Raw genomic sequence first — 19,000 nt, forward strand, 5'->3', positions numbered from 1 at the left:
GGACCTCAGCCATGGGGAAGGGATCCCATCCCCAATACCTCACTCTGTGCTGTGTCTGCATGGCCTGCATCTCCCAGCACACCTTCAGGAGCACACAGGATCTAATGTAGGAAAGGGCGCATCTGAATGTATCATTTCAGACCCAAAGGAGAGGCACAGCAAAGGAGAGAACCAAGCAAGGAGTTTTACAAATGGTACGCATTCAGCTTTTTCTTGTTGTAAATATTATCCGTTATCAGCATCGCTGTTGTTCTAAGATCATTTAGTCAGGATGCAGTGTGCTGCTTCCAAATCCATGTCCTGAGAGCAGAGCATCTTCAGAGGTTGCAAACTGCACAGCCTCCTTCAGGCTGTGTGTGTGGAGGAAGCAGAAGAAAGAACAACTGCTATGTATGGGAAGTGCAGCTTTGCCCCCCAAACTACTTTAGTTTATAAGCACCGAATGAAGCATTACAGAAAAAATCCCAACTATATGACTGAAACAAACAGTGATCTCTTTGGTATCGTTATATGCAGCCCTGCTGATAGCATGACTGCGTTCAGCAGGACGCTGTGTAGTCTGGAGTGGACAGGAATGGTCCTTATGATGTTACTGTGCTGCAGTTCTCACCCCTCCACAGACAATTTATAGGAGAATGAGAATGTGACATCTTTCATCTGCAGAACATAGAACACTGCAGCTGACACCTATGATATAGGAACTAGGCAGACATACAGCACTCATAGAGACACTGATGAAAGGGAAAGTCCTTTAAAGCTCCACGTGGGCACTGCGACTTCATCGCTCCCATGTATGGAATCTGGATGGATCAGGCTGAGTCCAGGAGCTCCAGGAGAGCACCAACTGCACCAAAGTAACCCTGAGGAGCAAACAGATCTGTTAAAAGCCCAAAGGTGGGCACACGACTGACACAGGGAAAAGAATAACAAGAAATTATAGGTTTGACAAGAGAAATGTGAAGTGGAATCTCACCTCATGTTCCAGGAACAGTGCTTTCAGCTGTCCCTTTGACCAGTAGTCCAAAGCATACGCCAGAAGCCTCATGGAGATAGTGTTGATTCGGAGGAAATTGCCAACAAAGACCACTCGGTTGATGTTCTGCAAAGTGTGAAGAAAAAGATGGGAACATTAAGGCTGGATTCCATTTTCTGCTTGCAACAGTGAAAGCACCACCTGAGGGTAAGAAGAAAAGAAATTACACTTTGTAGTGCTCCCTAAAAGGCCATCCGTAGCCATTCAAGTACGTTTTCCACTGAGATGTACTGTGGGCACTATTGATACGGTGTCTTATATAGTTTTACAAGTAAATAGCAATAAGTACTGAGTGTTTGCCAACAAGAGTGGAATATGCTTCCCTCTGTCAGCTCGTCCCATAGGAAGAGGCTCAAACTCAAGAGAAGAGCATGCCTCTGTTCTTTCATAGCCCTGTACAATGCTGCTTGACATGAACGCAACAAGGCAGCACTGTAAAGAAGCTGAAAGCACAGAGATACAGTCATGTCCAGAGAAGTGGTGCTGCTTAACCAAGAGAACAAAAGCAAGTGGTGAAAAGAGCATAGGAAAGGTCTCCCACCCCTACCCCTCCACCCCAACTTCGGTACTAAATACACAAGAAAGCAGACAGCATTGTGGTGGAAGAGGGACCATCTCATCACGCTGCCAAAGAGGACCTACCACGAGCCAGCCCCAAATTCTTTGAGAGTAACTCAGTTCACAGTGATCTGGCTCAAAGTACACAAACAAGCAAGAACAAAATTCACCGATGAATCCAAAAAGGGCAGATTACAACATAGTGAATTATCCAAAAAGACAAGAATGAACACGCACCCACAGGAAAGCATGCAGGGAAAGAGAGACTGCAGAACAGCAGTAGAGAAGTGAGGCTTCAGAGGGGAAACAACAAAATGGGTTTTCCCCAGTACCTCATTGAGTGCACACATCCGCGCGATGGAGCCGATGTTGTTGGTGATGGTTGTCAAGGTGGCCTTGGCCAGGTCCTCTTTGCTGACAGCCTCCCTCTTCTCCTTGCTCATCATGTTTCCAAAACTGTTACGAAAGTTTTAGGGTTAAAGGTTCTATTTGCATCAAAATTCCAGAAAAAAAACGGGAATTGCTGGGTTAACTCAAATAATATAGGGCTCGTGCTACAGAATTAGTAGTCCTAAGACATGCACGTTCGGTTTTTCATCCCTGCACAACCTGTGCTGAGAACAACCCAGGAATCACCACCATTACCTGGATGCTACGGCCCAGCCTGGCAGCCCGAACCGCTCGTAGTCTCCTCCATAGATGTCCCGCACCAACTTGTCCACTTTGGTGCTGTCCCCATGGGATGCCATATCCATGGCCTCTTCAAAGGTGGAGCAACCCGTGAGAAGGCAGCAGAGCCCAAAGAAGGTTCCCCCTCCAAGACTGCAATGGAAAGCAAAAGGAAAATCACACACCAGAGTACTGAGGCAGCTATTCAAAGCTTTGGGAAACACGATGTGCTGTTCACTTTACTGTGTAAACGCAGCATTAATGATGTTTAATAGGAGTAAGACCTGTACCATTGGGGTTTTATCGATGCTCATTTTCATGAACTTCAGGGAAGCCTACAGCCACAAAGCTCTTTGGCTTTGCTGGGCAACCACAGTCATACTTTCAGTGCAGCTGTCCAGAAGGTGTCTGGGGAACTAAGGTTGTCCCGGCACCTCTGTTGAACTGACTGGAGCTAAATGTTGTCAGTATTTGGGTAAATACCAAGATATGGGGTCTCTCATAAACCCAGTTAATTCCTTACAGCAGGGTAGCTGAGAAACCAGCTTCTGAAGATGCCTGTTGCAGTAAGGAGGCTGAAACATGAAATTCAGATTCCCTTTTCCAGGAGGAATCTTTGTTGGCAGAGATGAGGGACTGCAGTAAAAGCTGGAGCGTAACATTCAACTCAGCACCTTCAATGCAGCTTGTTCCCAGAAGCACAATGCAGAAACATACTGCAGGCTGAAACAAAATACAAAGGGAATACAGCCCACTGCAGCACTCACCTGGTGCCCGTTACCCATCTGTAGTTCTCCTTCGAATACACAGCCAAAATGCTGACCCCTGAGCCAATGTTCACCAGAAGGAGAGGGTATGGATTCTCCAAGTTGAATGGGAGCTTCTGACACCTTTCGGTATCGGTCGGGTGTTCGAAATAGTAGCACTCTGAATTGCCATTGAACCCAATGGAATCGATGTACAGAACTCCTTTAATAAGGCAGTCGAGCTCATCTAGCTTACGAAGCTGAAGGTCACCCATCTGGCAGGGAAAAAAAAGAATATTCAAGAAGTAGTTAGGGATGGGAGCGTTGATGCTCACTGCCAGCTAAATCCAGCTATCTCCATTCCTCCCTATGGGGACAGAGAAAGAAGTGCAGATGACAGCAGGGCTGTGTCTGAGGACTGAGGGCTGTGTCTGAGGACCCTGTGGACCTGAGGTCCCTGAGGACTGCTGACTGTCCTGGCCCTGAAGTGGAGGGCAATAAACAACTTGAGCCACTGGTGGAAGCCAAGAGAATCCCATCCCATTGAGACTCAGAGGGACTGGCAAGAAAAGCAAAGGAAATTGAAATAGGGCTTAAGTGTTTGACAAAAAAAAAGAAAAAAAAAGAAAAAAAAAACAAAGCAGCAGAAATCAAGATTGTTTTTCCCTTATGTCACTGCCTGGAGAGCGCCTAAAAAGCCTCTTTATTTGGTACATTTTTCAAGCCTTGTTTAAATATTTAGCAGACACATACTTGACCCATAAACAAGAATCTAGCTGATGATAATGGAGCCATGTGATGATGTCAAACGCCAACTGCTAACCCCTTCCAGGTAATTCACCACCTCATTTGACTAAACCTCCATCAGCTGAACAATGTGTGCTAGAAACGAAGCTACGGGAGCAAAGAGTGAAAATTAAGCATGGGAACACACAGCACTGAGGAAGAAAGAACACTGAGCTGAGTGTAATCACAGGGTGGTGATACAAAGCCCTGTAAGAGCACACGGCGTGGAGGGCAGGGAGTAATTTTAGAGTTACAGGAATGTTGCATGAGCTTTCAGAAAAGAACACAGCCTAATTTAGAGATGTGAATGTGACTCCACACGCTGCTTCCTGAGCTGAGTTTAATTCCAGTCAGGCACACTCCTCCAAAGCTAAGGCTTAGAGAAGCTGAGAGGCTGCAGAGAAGGGCTGCGAGCATTTCTAGCTTTAAGCTTAAAATTTCACTACCAAATCCTAATAGTACACAAGCCAAAAATGCCTACTGTGAGAAAGTCCTGCTCAAATTTGTACGCTCCACCTCCTGTGGCACATATAGTAGTATGGAGGCTCGAGAAGTGCTTTTCGCTTCCCATTTGAATAAAAGCAGGCATGTCATGGGTAGGAAAGCGTATAAAGTGCAGATTGCCTTTACGTCCACACAGGGTAAGGTCCTTTAGTTCAAGATGCACATCCCGAATGCCTGTGGATCCATAGGCCACGTTCGATGTCAGGTACTTGCGGATGTTTTTGAGGTTTTCCACTTCTTCATCCTCCTCTTCGGCAGTGATGTCCTTTGGTTCAAAATAAACAAGTTTGACCAAGGTCCCACCAATGTCCAGGCCAAACCAAGGGAAGGCTGAAAGGACAGGGGAAAAAAAGACAGTGAAACAGAGCATGGTGCCATCAGGCCATCAGCAAAAGTAACTGCACACACTGCCTCCACTCCAAATCCTTACAAAAAACCCCACAGAGAACCATGAAGGCAGACGCAGCCCAAGTCTTGCAGTATCCCTACAGCAATCTGAATCCCCAGCTATTGCTTTTTATAAAGCCACAGCCAAGGATAATACCGGTGCTCCGACATCAAAGCGATGCACAAACGGTAACTAATTACAACACATAGCACTGAGGTAGGCAAGTAGTCTAAGATGCCCCAGAGAGACAAAAACAAATGTCTAATTGGATTATTTTATTAGGCAAATTCCCCCACAGTACAAAATATGCATTAGTGTCAGGCCCAGCAACATTTACAGCTGTATGAGATAATGAGCTTCTTGGAAAAGATCAAGAGAAAACCCTGATCAGATGGAATCTGCGATTAGAGCTGAGAGCTGGAACGGATTAATATTGCTATTAATGAGCTAAAGGATAGGCTGGAGCTAACGAGATACTGTAGGGCAAAATGCAGCCACATGGCGTGGCTTACAGCAGCAGGGCAATATACTGGCTTTATAAGTGCAATATACTCCCTTCCTGGTGGGTGGACTCAGAAAGCACCCCCCCTCCTGAGCAGCTGCTGCAGCCAGCAGCTCCCCAAGCTCTCTTTCAAGCACCGAGTTATTTATATGGATTTACACAGAGGCCACCCCCAGCCATCATCAAAAGACAAAAGGAGACATGAAGTCTATTTTAGGAAGCACGTCCAAACCCCAGCCATCCTCTATTTCTGATGCATTCACCTGAAACAAGAACAGACGTAAAAAGAACAGCTCATGAATGAGAGAGGGAGCAATCTGCACGGCTGGCCAACAGAGAGCAACCCCAGGACTTCTGCACTAACATTTCTGCTGCTTTCTTCTCTCCTTACTGCTTCAAGGTTCTGAACCCCAGAAGCCTTCACAGAACGATGGAATGGTTTGGGTTAGAACGGATCTTAAAGACCACTCCATTCCCGATCATCCCTTGTTGTGGGCTGCCCCATCAGCCAGCTGGGAGGTTCACACACCAAACTGCTATGACAGAAACCTTCCAGATTTTAGGGCACAAGAACCGCTTTCCTAGTGCCAGTAGAGGGAGAGCTCCTTAGAAATACCACCCCAGCTCATTTTCAGCGCTGGCAACATCTTCCACTTCTAAAACGTTGATAATCTATGGGATAATCTATGGCAGCTCTCCACTGTGGGGGACAGGGCAGCAGGAGATGGTGCCTGCAGAGCCTGGTGCTGCTCCCAGGTCTCCTCATTTCCCCCCAGCTGGCTCCAACACAAGCACCCAGCACCAGGCTTGACTGAGCCACCACGGACAGCTCTACAGACACCTTATGCAGGTAATTAACTTCAAGCACATGGATTAGTAGGCATGGCAGGGATGGGTTGGGGTTGGACTTGATTATCTTAGAGCTCTTTCCCAACCTTCATGATTCTGTGATCCCTAATGAAGAATCAGAATCACGAAGGTTGGAAAAGAGCTCTAGGAATCCCAATCCCAACCCATCCCCACCATGCCCACTGACCACGTCAGTGCCACATCCTAATGCTTCCCAAACACCTCCAAGGATGGGATCTCTCATTATACACATCCCAAGCACAAGCTAAGAATCCGAGAAATGTGAGAGCTCAAAAGAATACTTTCCTTTAGCTTACCTATGCAAACAAACACTCAAATAACCAAGATCATGGTCAAAACTTCTCCCATATACCATACTTCTGGGTTCAGTTCTTTTTGGAAAGGGGTGTGGTGCACAACTGAGAAAATTATTTCCAGGGTATGTGCTTTTTCATATAGGAAATCAGCCATCATGAGCATGCAAGGCAGCCACAGCCATTCCCTATCCAAGAGCTAGAAAAATCCATGCCTTCAGAGGGAGGAAGCTCTCTTGGATGAACGCCATCACCATCTGCTATCGAGATCTGTCTTAAAATACTGATTTTTCCACCATTTATTATGCAGAGCTCTCTCCGCTGTGAGCCCCCAAAGGCTGTTCTGAGAGCTGCAACACAGCACACATAGGGCTGGGCGCCACCAGGACTCTTTGGGCACTGACAGCCATGAGCACCACAGCCAAGCTGAAAAAAACAGATATAACACAGTGCTATTCCACGTGGAAAGTAGCAGGAATGCAAGCAAGGAGCTGCAATTATAGAACTATGGAATGGCTGCATTGGAAGAGACCTTAAAGTCCATTCAGTCCTAATGCCCTGCCACCCTCCCTGCCCTGTAAGCTCATGGGGGCACAAAAACCAGAACGCCTTTGCCATATAAATTGCTTTATAAGTCTGGATGGGTTATAAATAATAATAATAACAAAACTCAACAGATTTCTTTCCTTCTGCTGGGTTCAAATTTGGAGAGCTGTGTCAAGATGAATGAGGTGATATAATTACAGACCCCCAGGGTGGATTTTCTCCATGTCATAAGCAATGTTGCAGGTTGATCCTTCAATTAAGAGCCAATTCTTCTGGAAGCTAAAGAGATTTGCTCAAAAAGCAATGAAGACTGATGGTTCACCTGAGTGTATGACAACATCTCTACGCTGGCTGTAAAACACTCAGCATTATATTTTAATGGTGCTATGGAAATTTTACAGCTGGAAAAGAAATCAATACGTAAACATTCACGGGCATTAAACACAAAGTGACACTAAGTCTCCCCCTCCTCAGATCTCTAAAAATAGGCTCTGCTGGGAATTCACAGCTCATATGCAATTCCAAAACATAAAAAGGTATTTAAAATATATACATATATATCAAAGCTTATGTTTTGTATTGCAAAGCAGCTGCTGATGGTTTAGGTATGGGCTTCGCTTTGGAACTCACACACTTCCTACAACACAAATAGACATCATGCAACGTTCTTCCCCTCTCCTTTTGTCAAATAGCAAAGCACTACAGACGGTGCCTGCTAGAAGCACAAAAACAAGCTGCTTATTATTATTTCCAAAGAACTAGCAGCCTGCAGAAAAGAGAAATATAACTTGTTTCTCAAAGAAACAACTGAAAGCCATCTCTGCCAAGGAAAACATGTTTTCAGGCAGGAGCAGAACAGGGGAGTGCAGGCAGATGTGGGATGTGAGAAGGCTGCTGAACCGAATTGCTGACCTATTTCTCTTATCAGAAAGAAGATTCTTTACAGAAAAAAAAATACATTCTACTGCTTACTACTATCTGGGTATCACCAGCATCATGCCTGATACTTCTCCCTGCCTGCAGCAAGCCACTCGGTACAGCTGTACTGCAGCTTTGTTTGAGTAAATGCAATGTGAACATCCTCTTCATTCACCCGCAGTGCTTCTAGTCCAGTGAGGCTGTCCTGGTTTCAGCTGGGACACAGTTAATTTTCTCCACAGTGGCTGGTGTGATGCTGTGCTTTGGCTTTGGGAGAAAAACAAGCTGATAATGCAGTGATGTTTCAGTTTTGGCTGAGTGGTGCTGCACAGAGCCAAGGACGTTTCAGCTCCTCGTGCTGCCCCGCAGTGAGGGGCTGGGGGCGGCACAAGGAGCTGGGAAGGGACAGTCCAAGGACAGCTGACCTCAACTGGCCAACGGGACATTCCATACCATATGGTGTCAAGTGGAACTATAAAACTGGGGAGGCCGTGCGGTGCTGAGCTGCCTGATGGTTTGAAGACCTTTAGCTTCTTCAAGAGTGAGGCTGGGGTACAGGAAGGCACACAGCTTGGACACCCATCGCATTGCTCTGAGTTTATCTCTGATAGAGGATATCTCAGAGCTGCACTGGCGACACTGTGATCCCAAATCAAACCAAGCTGACCTTCCAAGTGCTGTGTCAAAAACCGTCACACCACCTCTCGTCCTGAAACCACCCCCACTGCATTTCATAGAGCCCTTAAGAGTTGGAAGGGACCTTTAAAGGTTATTTATGCAAGAAATCTGAACCTCAACTTAGATGGAAATACCCTTAAAACTTCCCAAGAGTGAAGCAGAAGAGGATAATTCACTCCCCCAAAACTGCCTGCCAGCTATTAATTAGCGCATCTCTAATTAACAGCCCTGCAGCTACAATTGGTACCTTTAGTTGTCACATTCTTCCAGTAAAATTTTGCCACATTGGAATGACAAAAATGATCACTGTCACTATGGTCCTTACATCCCTCTGTGAAACTCCTCCCCCGTCCTACTGGTCTTTCAGCATGCAGAAAACCCCACAGTTACCATAATTACTTCATATGAACAACCATTTCCCAGTGCAGGATGACTCCCATGGTCTGGGAATGAATGAAAGGGACTACAGCCCCACTGAGCTGGGATGAGGAACACATCGTGTGAACATCTCAGGAAGACTTCTGCTAGGAACTGTTCTTCCTTTAGATAGCAAAATTCCTATTTGTGTTTTCAGATGCAGTCCTTCGTCTCACAGGAAGAGATCAGGAAAACAAGAAGTGATGCTCCATCCCTGGGGTCACGTCACACGCCTTCTCCAGGCTGGAGCCACATGGCCACGCCCCCTTTCATAGCCACGCCCACTCGCATCGCATTATTAATGGCCCCGCCCCTTCCTGCTGTCGCCCGCCGGCCCACTCCCGCAGCCCCGCCCCCTCAGGCCCCGCCCCCTCCACAGGCCCCGCCCCCGCGCCCCTCCACCTCACTCACGCGGGCGGTTCTTGCGGACTGAGTCCCGCCGAAGGACGGAGGCCGCGCCGCCCGCCTCGCACGGCTCCGGCCCCGCCGCCGCGCTGCCAGCACCCGTCCCGCCGCAGCTCCATCGCCGCAGGTTCCCCGCTTCCGCTTCCTGCCTCCGAAGCTTCTCATCCGCGCCGCCGCCGTTATGCCACGGCTCCATCCGCCGCACGGCCCGGCCCCATGGGCCGCCCGCGCCGCACCGCGCCGCGCTCCTCAACGGCCACCGCCGCAGCCACCGCCCGCAGCGCGCCTGCGCCGAGCGGAGCCGAGAGGCGCCCCCGGCCCTCGGGAAGAGGGCGGGAGAAGCTCCTGAGACGGCGTCCAATCGGAATTCTTTGCCGAACGGACCGGCGGGCGGCACGGCCAATGAGAAGCAAGGATCGGAAGGAGAGCCCTCCTACAGTGTTATTGATAAGTCCGGCTGTCCAATAGGATACGGGAGCTCGGAGCAGGGCGGGGATTAAGGAGGCCGAGAGGGGCGGGACGGTATGAGGAGCCTTGACCTATGGCGTCCCGTGGGAAAGAATGACACCGCAGCTAGCCAATGATGTGACGTGTCTGATGAAGGAGGCAGGCTGATTGGCAGGCCGAGTAACTATGGCAACGCAGATGGGTGCTGAGGGGAGGACTGCAGTAGGCCCGTTGGGCCGGGCGCATATATATGCAGACATATATACAAATAGGAGGCCTTGCGCATCCCCTCACAGCCAGGGGGCGGTCAGGCATTAATTCGAGACCAAAGGGATAAATGCCCGATAGTCACTGTGCTACACAGAGGCTCTGAAACATGAGATTGCCCTCAGGTTATAAACTCAGCACCTTCAGAAGTTTAGTGGTGTGGCAAACAGTTTTATTATGTATTCCATCATAGGTATCCCTTTTGCTGGCTATGTCTTTAAAGTGCTACATCACAACTAGGAAAACAGAGGCACTTCACAGCAAACACCAGGAAAAACAAATGCTCGATGTGTTAATAAATCAGGCGTGTTTCAGTGTGGAAATGCAGAGCGTAGGAGCTAAAAAGCACTGGGAAAATACATGAAGAAATCAGCAGGCAGAGAAGAGAGCCTTGGTGTGGATGCTGCTGGCTTGAGATCTCCCAAACGCCCTCAAAAACGGCACAGAAAGCAGCAGGAGGAGGCGTGTGCCCCCTCTTCCTCATGGGGAGAACAGCCCCTGTATCTCAACTCTGAGAAGAGGATGGAAAGCGCATTTAAAACGCCCTCTCTCATCCGCGGATGGATGGGCACTGAGCAAGAAGTGAACGTCTTGAGTTCGCTCTTAAGACGGGCCCTGACAGAGCAAAATCAACGCCTCGCTCTTGCATGCATTTATCGCCCTTGTCCGTGTATAAGGGAGGCACTTTGTGCATTTCGGGGCAGAGGGAAAAGTGGTAGCAGCTGTCAGCCCTACCAGACTGAAGCAGAAGTCCCCCAGCCTGCTGTGCTGTGGCAGAACTGTTTGCAACACGGAGACCATTTGCCCAAGTCAGTAGTGGCTCCGTGTTACATCTCCTATGGGCTGCTAAGGCAACCAACCCAAAATAAGGCAGAGCTCTGGGAAAACCAGCACGTGACTCAACAACCTGGGGATATGGGACTGGAAAGAGGTGGGCAGGTGCCTTCTGAAATGCCAGCATTTCCTTTGGTATGCGTAAGAACCCAACTCATGCAAATACCGTGGCCAGAGCAGCTCGCATCAAGCACCCCAGGGATACTATTCCATCTAGAAAAGCCTCAGGACACCTCAGTTCTGGACACAGAGCTGTCAGAGGAGTGCTCCTGGAGCAGACCTGGAGGAGGAGCAGCCCTTCGTCCCACCACGGGACTCACCAACCCTCTGCACCATGAGTGGCCCATGCTGAGCTCTGGGCACAGCAGCCATACCCTGCAGCCAATCCCAGGGAGCTCAGCAGTACAGTGAGGATTTGGGAAACTGTGCTGAACAGCAGGGATCCAAGGGGAATAAATTACCAAATCAAGGCAGGCAGCAGCTTTCTGGATCAGGATTGCAGCCCAGATCAGGCTTGCAGCTCAGCCACTGCAGTGGTTTAAAGCCTATGGCACCCTGGCCAGCTAGTCACACTCAAGCCATGTCTGCCCATGGTATGAGCCTTCTGCTGTGCAATTCTGTCTCCAGATGTCCATACTTTTTGCCCAGCCCTGCCTCCTGCCACAGCTCCCATTTCCTGCAGATCACAGGATTGCAGGGCAACCTAAAAGTCAGTGCTGGTGCTTATAGAGCTAAAAATAAAAATAAAGTATATTCCTCTAGCTAAAATAACCCACTTCCTTACTTTCATGCCTCTGTTCTTTTTGGAGGGAGTAGGTGAGAGATGGTGAACAGAGGAAACAGGCAATGCAGCTTGGGGTGGTTCAACTCTGCCTGGAGCTGGACAGGTAGGCAAACAGCAACTGAGCAGGATCACTGCTGCCCCTAAAAGCTGTCCTGGGCTGAGGGAACCAAGGGATGCTTATCTGGGTTTGAGATTTTCTCTTATCTGGAAGTCTTGCGGCCCAATCCCCTCCAACTCCCAAGGTGACCCGTGGGAGCAGTTGGGAAATTATGGACTGAAATTTTAAATGGAAACCTCAAGATAACCCAGAGCATCTGGATCACCAGCTAGCACTGGTGTATGGCCTCCCTGCATCACACAGAGTTGACCCTATTTGTGTCCCAACCTCGACACGAGTTTCTCATCTCACTGCACCAGGTACTGAGCCTACCCAGGCTCACTAAATACAGCCTGTAGATCAAAAGACACACAGCAATCCCAGGTGAGAGCAAGTCTGGCTCATGCTGGTATTGCATGAAATCGTCCTCTGAAAGCATATGCCTAAATCCTCTTACCCCGTCTGGGGGAAAGAAGAAGTGAGACTGATCCATGAGAAAGCTGCAGAAGGGTATACACAACTCCTTCCTGCTCCACTGCTTCATCCCCATGGGGTCAGTGCTGTGTGAAGCAGTCCTGGATCCCGTGCCATTCCTGACCCACAGGAGCAGGGCAGGATGCTCCGAAAGAAAGCACTGAAGCAGAATGAGGGCTCCTGGGTGAGGGGACAGCTTGCACACGGTCCAACCTGGCACATCCTCATCACAGGAACATTTCTTGGCAGGGAGGGGCCATCCAGAACCAAATGTGAAGCCGAGAATAGCCAAGAAGGATCTGATTTTGGCCTCGAGGGATCATCCCCTGAGAGACACCCTCTCTGTGGGTGAAAAAGAAGGCAGCACAGACAGGAAGGTGGTTGGGAAACAGACCAAAACCCAACAGCATCACACAACCAAGGCCTCTTCCAGGAAACTTCCTGGGAAGAAATTTAACAAAGCCCCTACAGTCCCTCTAGCTGCTCTTTGGGCTTCAAACATGCTGGCCAAGTTCCTGCTACGAAGAGGAATCTCCCTTTGGTAGCTGTGGCATCTCATCTTCTCTCTACTGCTATTTCTGCAATCGTGTGTACACCAGAAACACTGAAATCAGAGCGATGCCAACAGCTGGAAGGATGTACAGCAGAGACGGCCCATTGCTGTCCCCTGATGTGGGGACTTCGGCGTGAGATGAGTTGTTTGCAGCATTACTTCCCTTGTTTGAGTCAGGAGAGTCTCCATAGGGGACTGCTTCATCTGGGACATCATTGCCTGCTGTGAGCGGGGCACTGGGGTGATGCTCCACATGGACCTCGTGGGTGCCCACAGAGGGGTCAGCCCAGCTCAGAGGTGGATAAGGGCTCACTCCAGCTGCCTCTTCTCCCCCAGGGTCTGCATGAACTGCTGGAGTTGCAGACCAGAGCCCTGAGTTGGCTGTGGACTGTGCTTCTCCAGGCCTCAAGCTGTCTGTGCTCACCATGATTGGGTCACTGCTCAAGCCAAGGTGACTGGATGTGTTGGAACTGGGGCTGCCCAGGTATCTGGCAGCTGCCTTTGGGCTCTCTCCTACTACAGACTGGAGGGCACCTGGCTTGCTGAGCTCCACGTCTTCCTCCTCGTTATCATGAGATGCCCAGATGCTGGCAGCAGAGCTCACTTGTGAGGAGGTCCTCCCAGCTGTGCCTTCAAAGCTTCCTGCAGCATTCATACCCGACAGGGAGGCCACCGAGGCCGAGAGCACCTTTGGAAGACAAAGAGAGGGGAAGTCTCAGCTGGGTGCTGTGGGGAGCACCCATTCAGCCAGTCTCAGGCACACACATCACACAATGAATACACTTCAGCACTCAATCATTTCCTCCAGCCACTAACAGTGTGGCTGGGCCATGAAAAAACAAGGGTGGGGAAAGCAAAAGGGGCATGAAGGTGCTGAGGCTCTGGGAAGCCTTTAGGATTTGTGAGAGATGCAAGGAGGAAGGGGAGACAAACAGGGGCAGAGATGATTGGGGCGGAGATGGGCACCTGGACTGACAGAGTGATCAGTCAGTTCTTTCCCCCATATACCTAAGGGCTGCACTTGAGCTCTCAGCCCCACAGAATCATTTGGGGACATCCCAGGGCTTCCAGTGAGTTTGGGGTCAAGACCTTACTGGGATCACAATCTGATCTACATGCTTATTGCAACACCCATCAGTCAAAGCAGCTCTCCCAGGCATGCTCTGCAATACAACAGGACAGAAAGAGCAACACAGCAGAGAAAAAGCCCTGAATAAACCCCCCCTTCCAGCTCAAAATCTTGCAATGCAGGAAAAAATCATCCTTGCCAGGGGGAGTTTGCAAGGACCTGAAGGAAATGCAACTGATAACTGAAAGGTCACCTACTTTCTCCTTCCCTGGCATGGAGGGGGTGCTGCTGGCTGCTTTCTCCTCAGGCAGCATTTTCTCTCGTACAGGAGGCTTCAAGGAGGTGTCACAGAATGGGGAAATATCTTGGGGTGCAGAGGTAGAGACTGAGGTGGTTGTTTCCTTCAAAACATCTGAAGGAGAAAACAAAGCATGCTGCATAAGCCAGAACTCAAGGTGAGCCTCTTCCCAAGGGATGCTGCAGTAGGATACATCCACTTCCAGGGCAGGTTCTTACCTGTGTCCATGGGTTTTCATCTTTTTCCCTCATCACATCTCTGTGTTAATTTGCACAGAACGGAAACTGCAGCCTGTGCTCAGCCTCAGCACAGTGCAAGTCCAGGATGTGGGCAAGGGACTGGAGCCACAGAGAAGCTTGGGGCAGCTGAGCTCTCCCAGCAGCAGGTGCAGGTGCAGACAGCACCAACCCAGCCTGCACCCCAGCACCGTCAGCCTGTTCCTCACTTTGAGACTGGGGTGTTCCCAGCCTGCTGAGACAGGAGGGCATGGACATATAGCCATGAAGTTTTACATCAGAAACAAAACAAGCACCTCTGCCAAGTATATAAGGTGAAAATAAGGTGAGGAACAGCATCTGGAGAGAAAACTAGGGGGAAAAAAAGCAGTCAAGGTGGATGTCTGTACAAACCAGCTTCCCTGTCTTCTTAGAGGAGGTAACTGAGGTCTCCTAAGAGACAGGAGATAACAGCAGAGAGCCATTATCACCTTGAGAGACTGCAGAGCAGCATCTCCAGCCCTGCTCCATCAGCACCAGCTACAAAGGAAGGGAACCCACCTCCACCTCCTTCATGCTCTCTCTCAATCTGCTTCTGCTCTGCATCAAACTGCTGTTGTATAAGTAAGGGGTTGCGCACATCCACAAAGCTGCTCGGGGGTCCATCGTGCTTAAAACTGTGCACAGCTCGTTCCTCCTGTGTCCTCACAGAGTCTGGGGGCTGCGGTCCCCCACCATCAGTGGTCTCCACCAACCTCACTGGCAACTCACTGGAGATGTAGACGTCTTCCTGGGGCTCGTTTCTGGTCTGCTCAGGGCCAGGAGCAGCACTCAAATCCCTTGGTGGAAGAGACCTGCTCAGATCCAAGTTTGGCATGCCACGTTGAAGGTGGTTTGCGTTCCCAAAACACCCGTTGTCCACGCACACTGGATGCCGATGGCTCAGCCACTCCTGGCCCTGCTCAGGGGACACAGATGGCAAAACTGTGCTGGATGTCCCAGGGGTCTCCACTGCCTCTTGCTGCTCACTGGTGGGGTATGGGAGAGGTTTCTCTTTGCCATCACAGACCGTGCTTGTCATCAGCGGTGGCTGAGGACTCTTTCTTTCTGGGGGCTGGAAGAAAATGAGCTATGTTTAATCACCATGCAGCCCCACTTCAGCTAGGATGAGGGCACATGAGGCCATCAGGGTGCCTCAAAACCAACCGTGATGACCCATATGAGTCTGAAGACGAGGGGCACCCACTGAACAGGACACAGAAGCAGTGGGCTTCATGTGTTACGGGATATGGAGTGGCTGCACTCACATGCGTGGAGGGGAGCAGTTATAACCCTGTATAAATGCTATAAGAGAACAGTTGGCTGCTTCTCACCAGCAGCAGCTGCAAGAGATCTGTGTGGAAATGGCAAACAAGGTGCCCTCTGCTTCTCCATGGGTGAAGCTGCCAGGTGCAACAAACACACAGCAGAGGTCAGCAACAAGAGCCTGCTTGTGGCATCAAAAACACCAACCCACCAGTCTAAAAGGGATCTTTGCAGCCCCATGTGCCCTGCTCACCGTTTCCTGCACCGGGGCCCTGGCATCCAGCTCTGTGCTGGAAACATCTGAGCTCACAGCTGAGGTCGCAGTGGTGGCAGCAGCAGGTGAGAGGGGTGGACGGCCACCAGCAGATGGGTTGTAGCGTGGTGGCTCAGCCATTGGGGCTTCTGCAGCAGAGTTTGGCCCTGGGAACGGCTTCGGGACACTGCTGGAGGAAACAGCAGGCCAGGCAGCAGGAGCTGAAGCACTTGGAGGAGCTGAGGCACCTGGAGGAGCTGAGGCAGCCCAGGAAAACCAAGGAGTCAGAAGATGAGCGTGTGTCCAAGGCAGCCCTTTTCATGCCTATGCTCCATCCCCATAACAGCCAAGCCCACAGTGCCTCTTAATTCATTTTTCCATCTCCCCTTAAGACAAGGATAACAAGACACACAAGCCACTGTCAGCCCAAGCAGCTTTGGACAAGGAACCCTAAAGACATTCTGCCATCCTTGGACATGTAACAGGGGCAATGCATATCCTTGGGGACAGTCACAGATACCCATGGACTCCTGCACGAGACACAACTGTTGTATACAGACTCCCCACCAACAGCAGCAGCCGGACACTGAGAGAAACAAGCACCCAAGCACACTGGGAGGACCCAGGGGTGGTGAGGTCACTTACGGGCTTGGTAGCAGTCATAAACCCGCTGCAGCTCCTCAGCCAGGTGCCCTGCATTGTTCTGGTGCAGCGCATTGATCAGATCCATCACCCAGCCCTTTCGGCACTTCAGGTGCTGGTAAAATTTGTATGCAGTCGCACGGATCCCCCGCATATCCTGCCGGGTGTGAAGCTCATCCTGAACAAAACACATTGAGAGGCACAGGCTGCCTTAGAAGCAGAATCACAGAATGGCTTGGGTTGTAAGGGAACCTACAGATCAATCAGTTGCAACTGCTGCCAAGGGCAGGGACACTTTCCATTAGACAAAGCTGTTCAAAGCCCCATCCAGGCCAGCCCTGAGCAGCTCCAGGGATGAGGCACCCACAGCTTCTCTGGGCAGACTGTGACAGGGCCTCACCACGTTCATAGCGAAGAATGTCTTCCTAATATCTACTTTAAATCTCTTTTAGTTTAAAGCTGTCACTCTTTATCTTATCTCCACACTCCCTGATAAAGAGTATCCCTCTCCAGCTTTCCTGTAGGCCCCTTTAATGTACTGGAAGGCTGCAGTGAGGTCTCCCTGTAGCCTTCCCTTCTGCAGGCTGAACACCCCCAGCTCTCTGCCTGTCTCCACAGCAGAGCTGCTCCAACCCCTGAGCATCCTCATGACCCTGTTTTGACCCACTCCAGCAGCTCCACATCCTTGTGCTGGGGGCTGAGAGCTGAACGCAGTGCCACAAATCAGGGCTCAAATAGCATAGCAGAGGGGACAGTCCCCTCCCTCACCTCTCTGGGCACACATAAGGCAGCTATACACCACCCATGCTATATATACATTGGGCAGAGTGCCCGTGCAGCCCAGAAGCACTCAGAGCAGCAGAGAATTACCCTGTCGGCATCGGTGAGGCAGCTCAGGGAATCGACCAGCGACGCCACGTGGATGTCACAGAACCTGCTCATGTTCCTCAGGATGTGGTTATACACTTTGTCCTCGGCGAAACCCATCCTGGCTCAGCGCCTGCAGGGACACGGACTGAAGGTGAGCAGAGCTGAGGAGCAGAGCTGCTGTTTGCCTCTCCTCTTAGCAGGCTGGGCTGTCAACAGCAGGAAGGGCAGTCCTTGGGCTGGGGAAAGAGCACACGGGAAATCTCACATGCAAAATATGCATAAAATACGGATAAATGGGCAGGATTAAGGTTTAACTCTCAGCAGAACTTTGCTTTTCCTTCACATCAGACCCACGTCCCTGTGTTTGCAGAGCTGGGTCCGGCTGTGCCATGGGCTGCACTCGGTTGACTTTTTTTTTAACTTTGCTTCGAAAACACTTTTTTTTTTCCCCTTTGATAACACTGAAACTTTCTCAAACCCAACGGAAAGAGGAAGAGAAAGCGGACGCAGCGCCAGGCCCCGAGGAGGCAGCTTCCAAAATCCCACGGACACGAAGGAAAGGAGGGATCGGCCCTCTCCTCCCGGACCGCCGGGGTCGGAGCGCTGAGCCCCGGCCTGCAGGCCGCGAACCGCCCGGCCCCGGGTGGGCGTTCTCCGGGCTGGCAGAGCTCGGCCGCCCGCTGCCAGACGAGGAGGCCCCGCTCCACGCCCAGGATCCGATCCCAGCCCGGATCCCGTCCCCGGTCCGTGTCCTTCTCCCAGTCCCTGTCCTTATCCTTGCCCTTATCCCGTCCCCGGTCCCGACCCCACCTGCGTCCGCCGCCACCTCCGCCCGTCCCGGGTCAACGCTGCGCCCCGCCCACCACCCCTCGTGCACGCTGCTCATTGGTCACCGCGCCCGTCCGTCCCCGAGGAAAGGGCGGTGATAGGCGGAGCCCTGAGAGGAGACAGAGGCCCGGCCCGGGCCTTTGGGCCCTACTGTGGTTTGGACCGCCCTAACGCTGAGAGTCCGGACAGCTTTAGTATTTATAGTGCTCTGTTATCATCACGTATAAATTCCTGACGCCTCGAATCGTTCTTTGCTACCACAAATCACAGAATCACATATCATATCATAGAATCATATGATAGAATTGGCCTGGGTTGGAAGGGACCCCAAGGATCGTGAAGTTCCAACCTCCCCAGAGCAGGCAGGGCCACCGACCTCCACATTTCATACCAGCCCAGGCTGCCCAGGGCTCCATCCAGCCTGGCCTGGAACACCTCCAGGGATGGACGGGACATCCACAGCCTCTCCAGGCAGCTGTTCCAGCACCTCACCACTCTCATAGTAAAGAACTTCCCCCTGACATCCAACCTATATCTTCCCTCTTTCAACTTAAAACCATCTCCCCTCGTCCTGCTGTTGTCTACCCTTTCACAGAGTTGATTCCCCTCCTGTGTGTAGGCTCCCTTTAGGTACTGGAAGGCTGCAATGAGGTCACCCCACAGCCTTCTCTTCTCCAGGCTGAACAAGCCCAGCTCCCTCAGCCTGCCTTCATAAGGGAGGTGCTGCAGCCCTCTGATCATCTCTGTGGCC

At 50.7% G+C, this 19,000-nt stretch overlaps 2 protein-coding genes and 1 non-coding gene across 7 annotated transcripts; all 3 read right to left on the minus strand.

Moving 5' to 3' along the window:
- Nucleotides 1-183: 183 nt before the first annotated feature.
- On the minus strand, nucleotides 184-9,601 carry PANK2 (pantothenate kinase 2). Of its 2 annotated transcripts, XM_420873.8 has the most exons (7): nucleotides 9,320-9,601; nucleotides 4,274-4,626; nucleotides 3,028-3,281; nucleotides 2,237-2,413; nucleotides 1,924-2,047; nucleotides 974-1,099; nucleotides 184-860 (listed from the first exon to the last, which is right to left on the minus strand). In XM_420873.8, exons 1-7 carry the CDS (start codon nucleotides 9,507-9,509, stop codon nucleotides 810-812), a joined length of 1,275 nt encoding a protein of 424 aa, XP_420873.3. In that variant the 5' UTR covers nucleotides 9,510-9,601; the 3' UTR covers nucleotides 184-809. The 2 variants fall into 2 exon arrangements, with proteins under 2 accessions (XP_420873.3, XP_025005627.1); XM_025149859.3 differs by lacking the exon at nucleotides 9,320-9,601 and having other exon boundaries at nucleotides 4,417-4,626.
- MIR103A2 (microRNA 103a-2) lies at nucleotides 1,409-1,491 on the minus strand. The gene has a single exon (NR_031437.1). It is a non-coding gene; the product is annotated as a microRNA 103a-2 (primary transcript).
- Nucleotides 9,602-10,177: 576 nt separating the features above from the next.
- Nucleotides 10,178-18,265, minus strand: MAVS (mitochondrial antiviral signaling protein). Of its 4 annotated transcripts, XM_046940277.1 has the most exons (8): nucleotides 18,232-18,265; nucleotides 17,422-17,657; nucleotides 16,555-16,729; nucleotides 15,910-16,166; nucleotides 15,310-15,465; nucleotides 14,913-15,159; nucleotides 14,096-14,250; nucleotides 10,178-13,457 (listed from the first exon to the last, which is right to left on the minus strand). In XM_046940277.1, exons 2-8 carry the CDS (start codon nucleotides 17,536-17,538, stop codon nucleotides 12,789-12,791), a joined length of 1,776 nt encoding a protein of 591 aa, XP_046796233.1. In that variant the 5' UTR covers nucleotides 17,539-17,657; nucleotides 18,232-18,265; the 3' UTR covers nucleotides 10,178-12,788. The 4 variants fall into 4 exon arrangements, with proteins under 4 accessions (XP_046796233.1, XP_046796231.1, NP_001012911.2 ...); XM_046940275.1 differs by having other exon boundaries at nucleotides 14,913-15,465; nucleotides 17,422-17,551; NM_001012893.2 differs by having other exon boundaries at nucleotides 14,913-15,465.
- Nucleotides 18,266-19,000: the final 735 nt, after the last annotated feature.

This window comes from Gallus gallus, chromosome 4 (genome assembly GCF_016699485.2).
Source record: "Gallus gallus isolate bGalGal1 chromosome 4, bGalGal1.mat.broiler.GRCg7b, whole genome shotgun sequence".
In the NCBI taxonomy this organism is placed as follows: domain Eukaryota; kingdom Metazoa; phylum Chordata; class Aves; order Galliformes; family Phasianidae; genus Gallus; species Gallus gallus.

Excerpts from the sequence above, each read along its gene's own strand:
- PANK2 (XM_420873.8), bottom strand. The coding sequence starts at position 9,509 with ATGGAGCCGTGGCATAACGGCGGCGGCGCGGATGAGAAGCTTCGGAGG. Across the intron at positions 3,282-4,273 it reads TTGAGCAGGACTTTCTCACA|ATGGGTGACCTTCAGCTTCG; the intron begins GTAGGCATTTTT and ends TTTCCCTGCCAG. Across the intron at positions 1,100-1,923 it reads GGATGTGTGCACTCAATGAG|AACATCAACCGAGTGGTCTT; the intron begins GTACTGGGGAAA and ends CACACTTTGCAG.
- MAVS (XM_046940275.1), bottom strand. The coding sequence starts at position 17,538 with ATGGGTTTCGCCGAGGACAAAGTGTATAACCACATCCTGAGGAACATG. Across the intron at positions 14,251-14,912 it reads AGAGCATGAAGGAGGTGGAG|ATGTTTTGAAGGAAACAACC; the intron begins GTGGGTTCCCTT and ends TTTCTCCTTCAG. Across the intron at positions 13,458-14,095 it reads CCATGCCAGGGAAGGAGAAA|GTGCTCTCGGCCTCGGTGGC; the intron begins GTAGGTGACCTT and ends TGTCTTCCAAAG.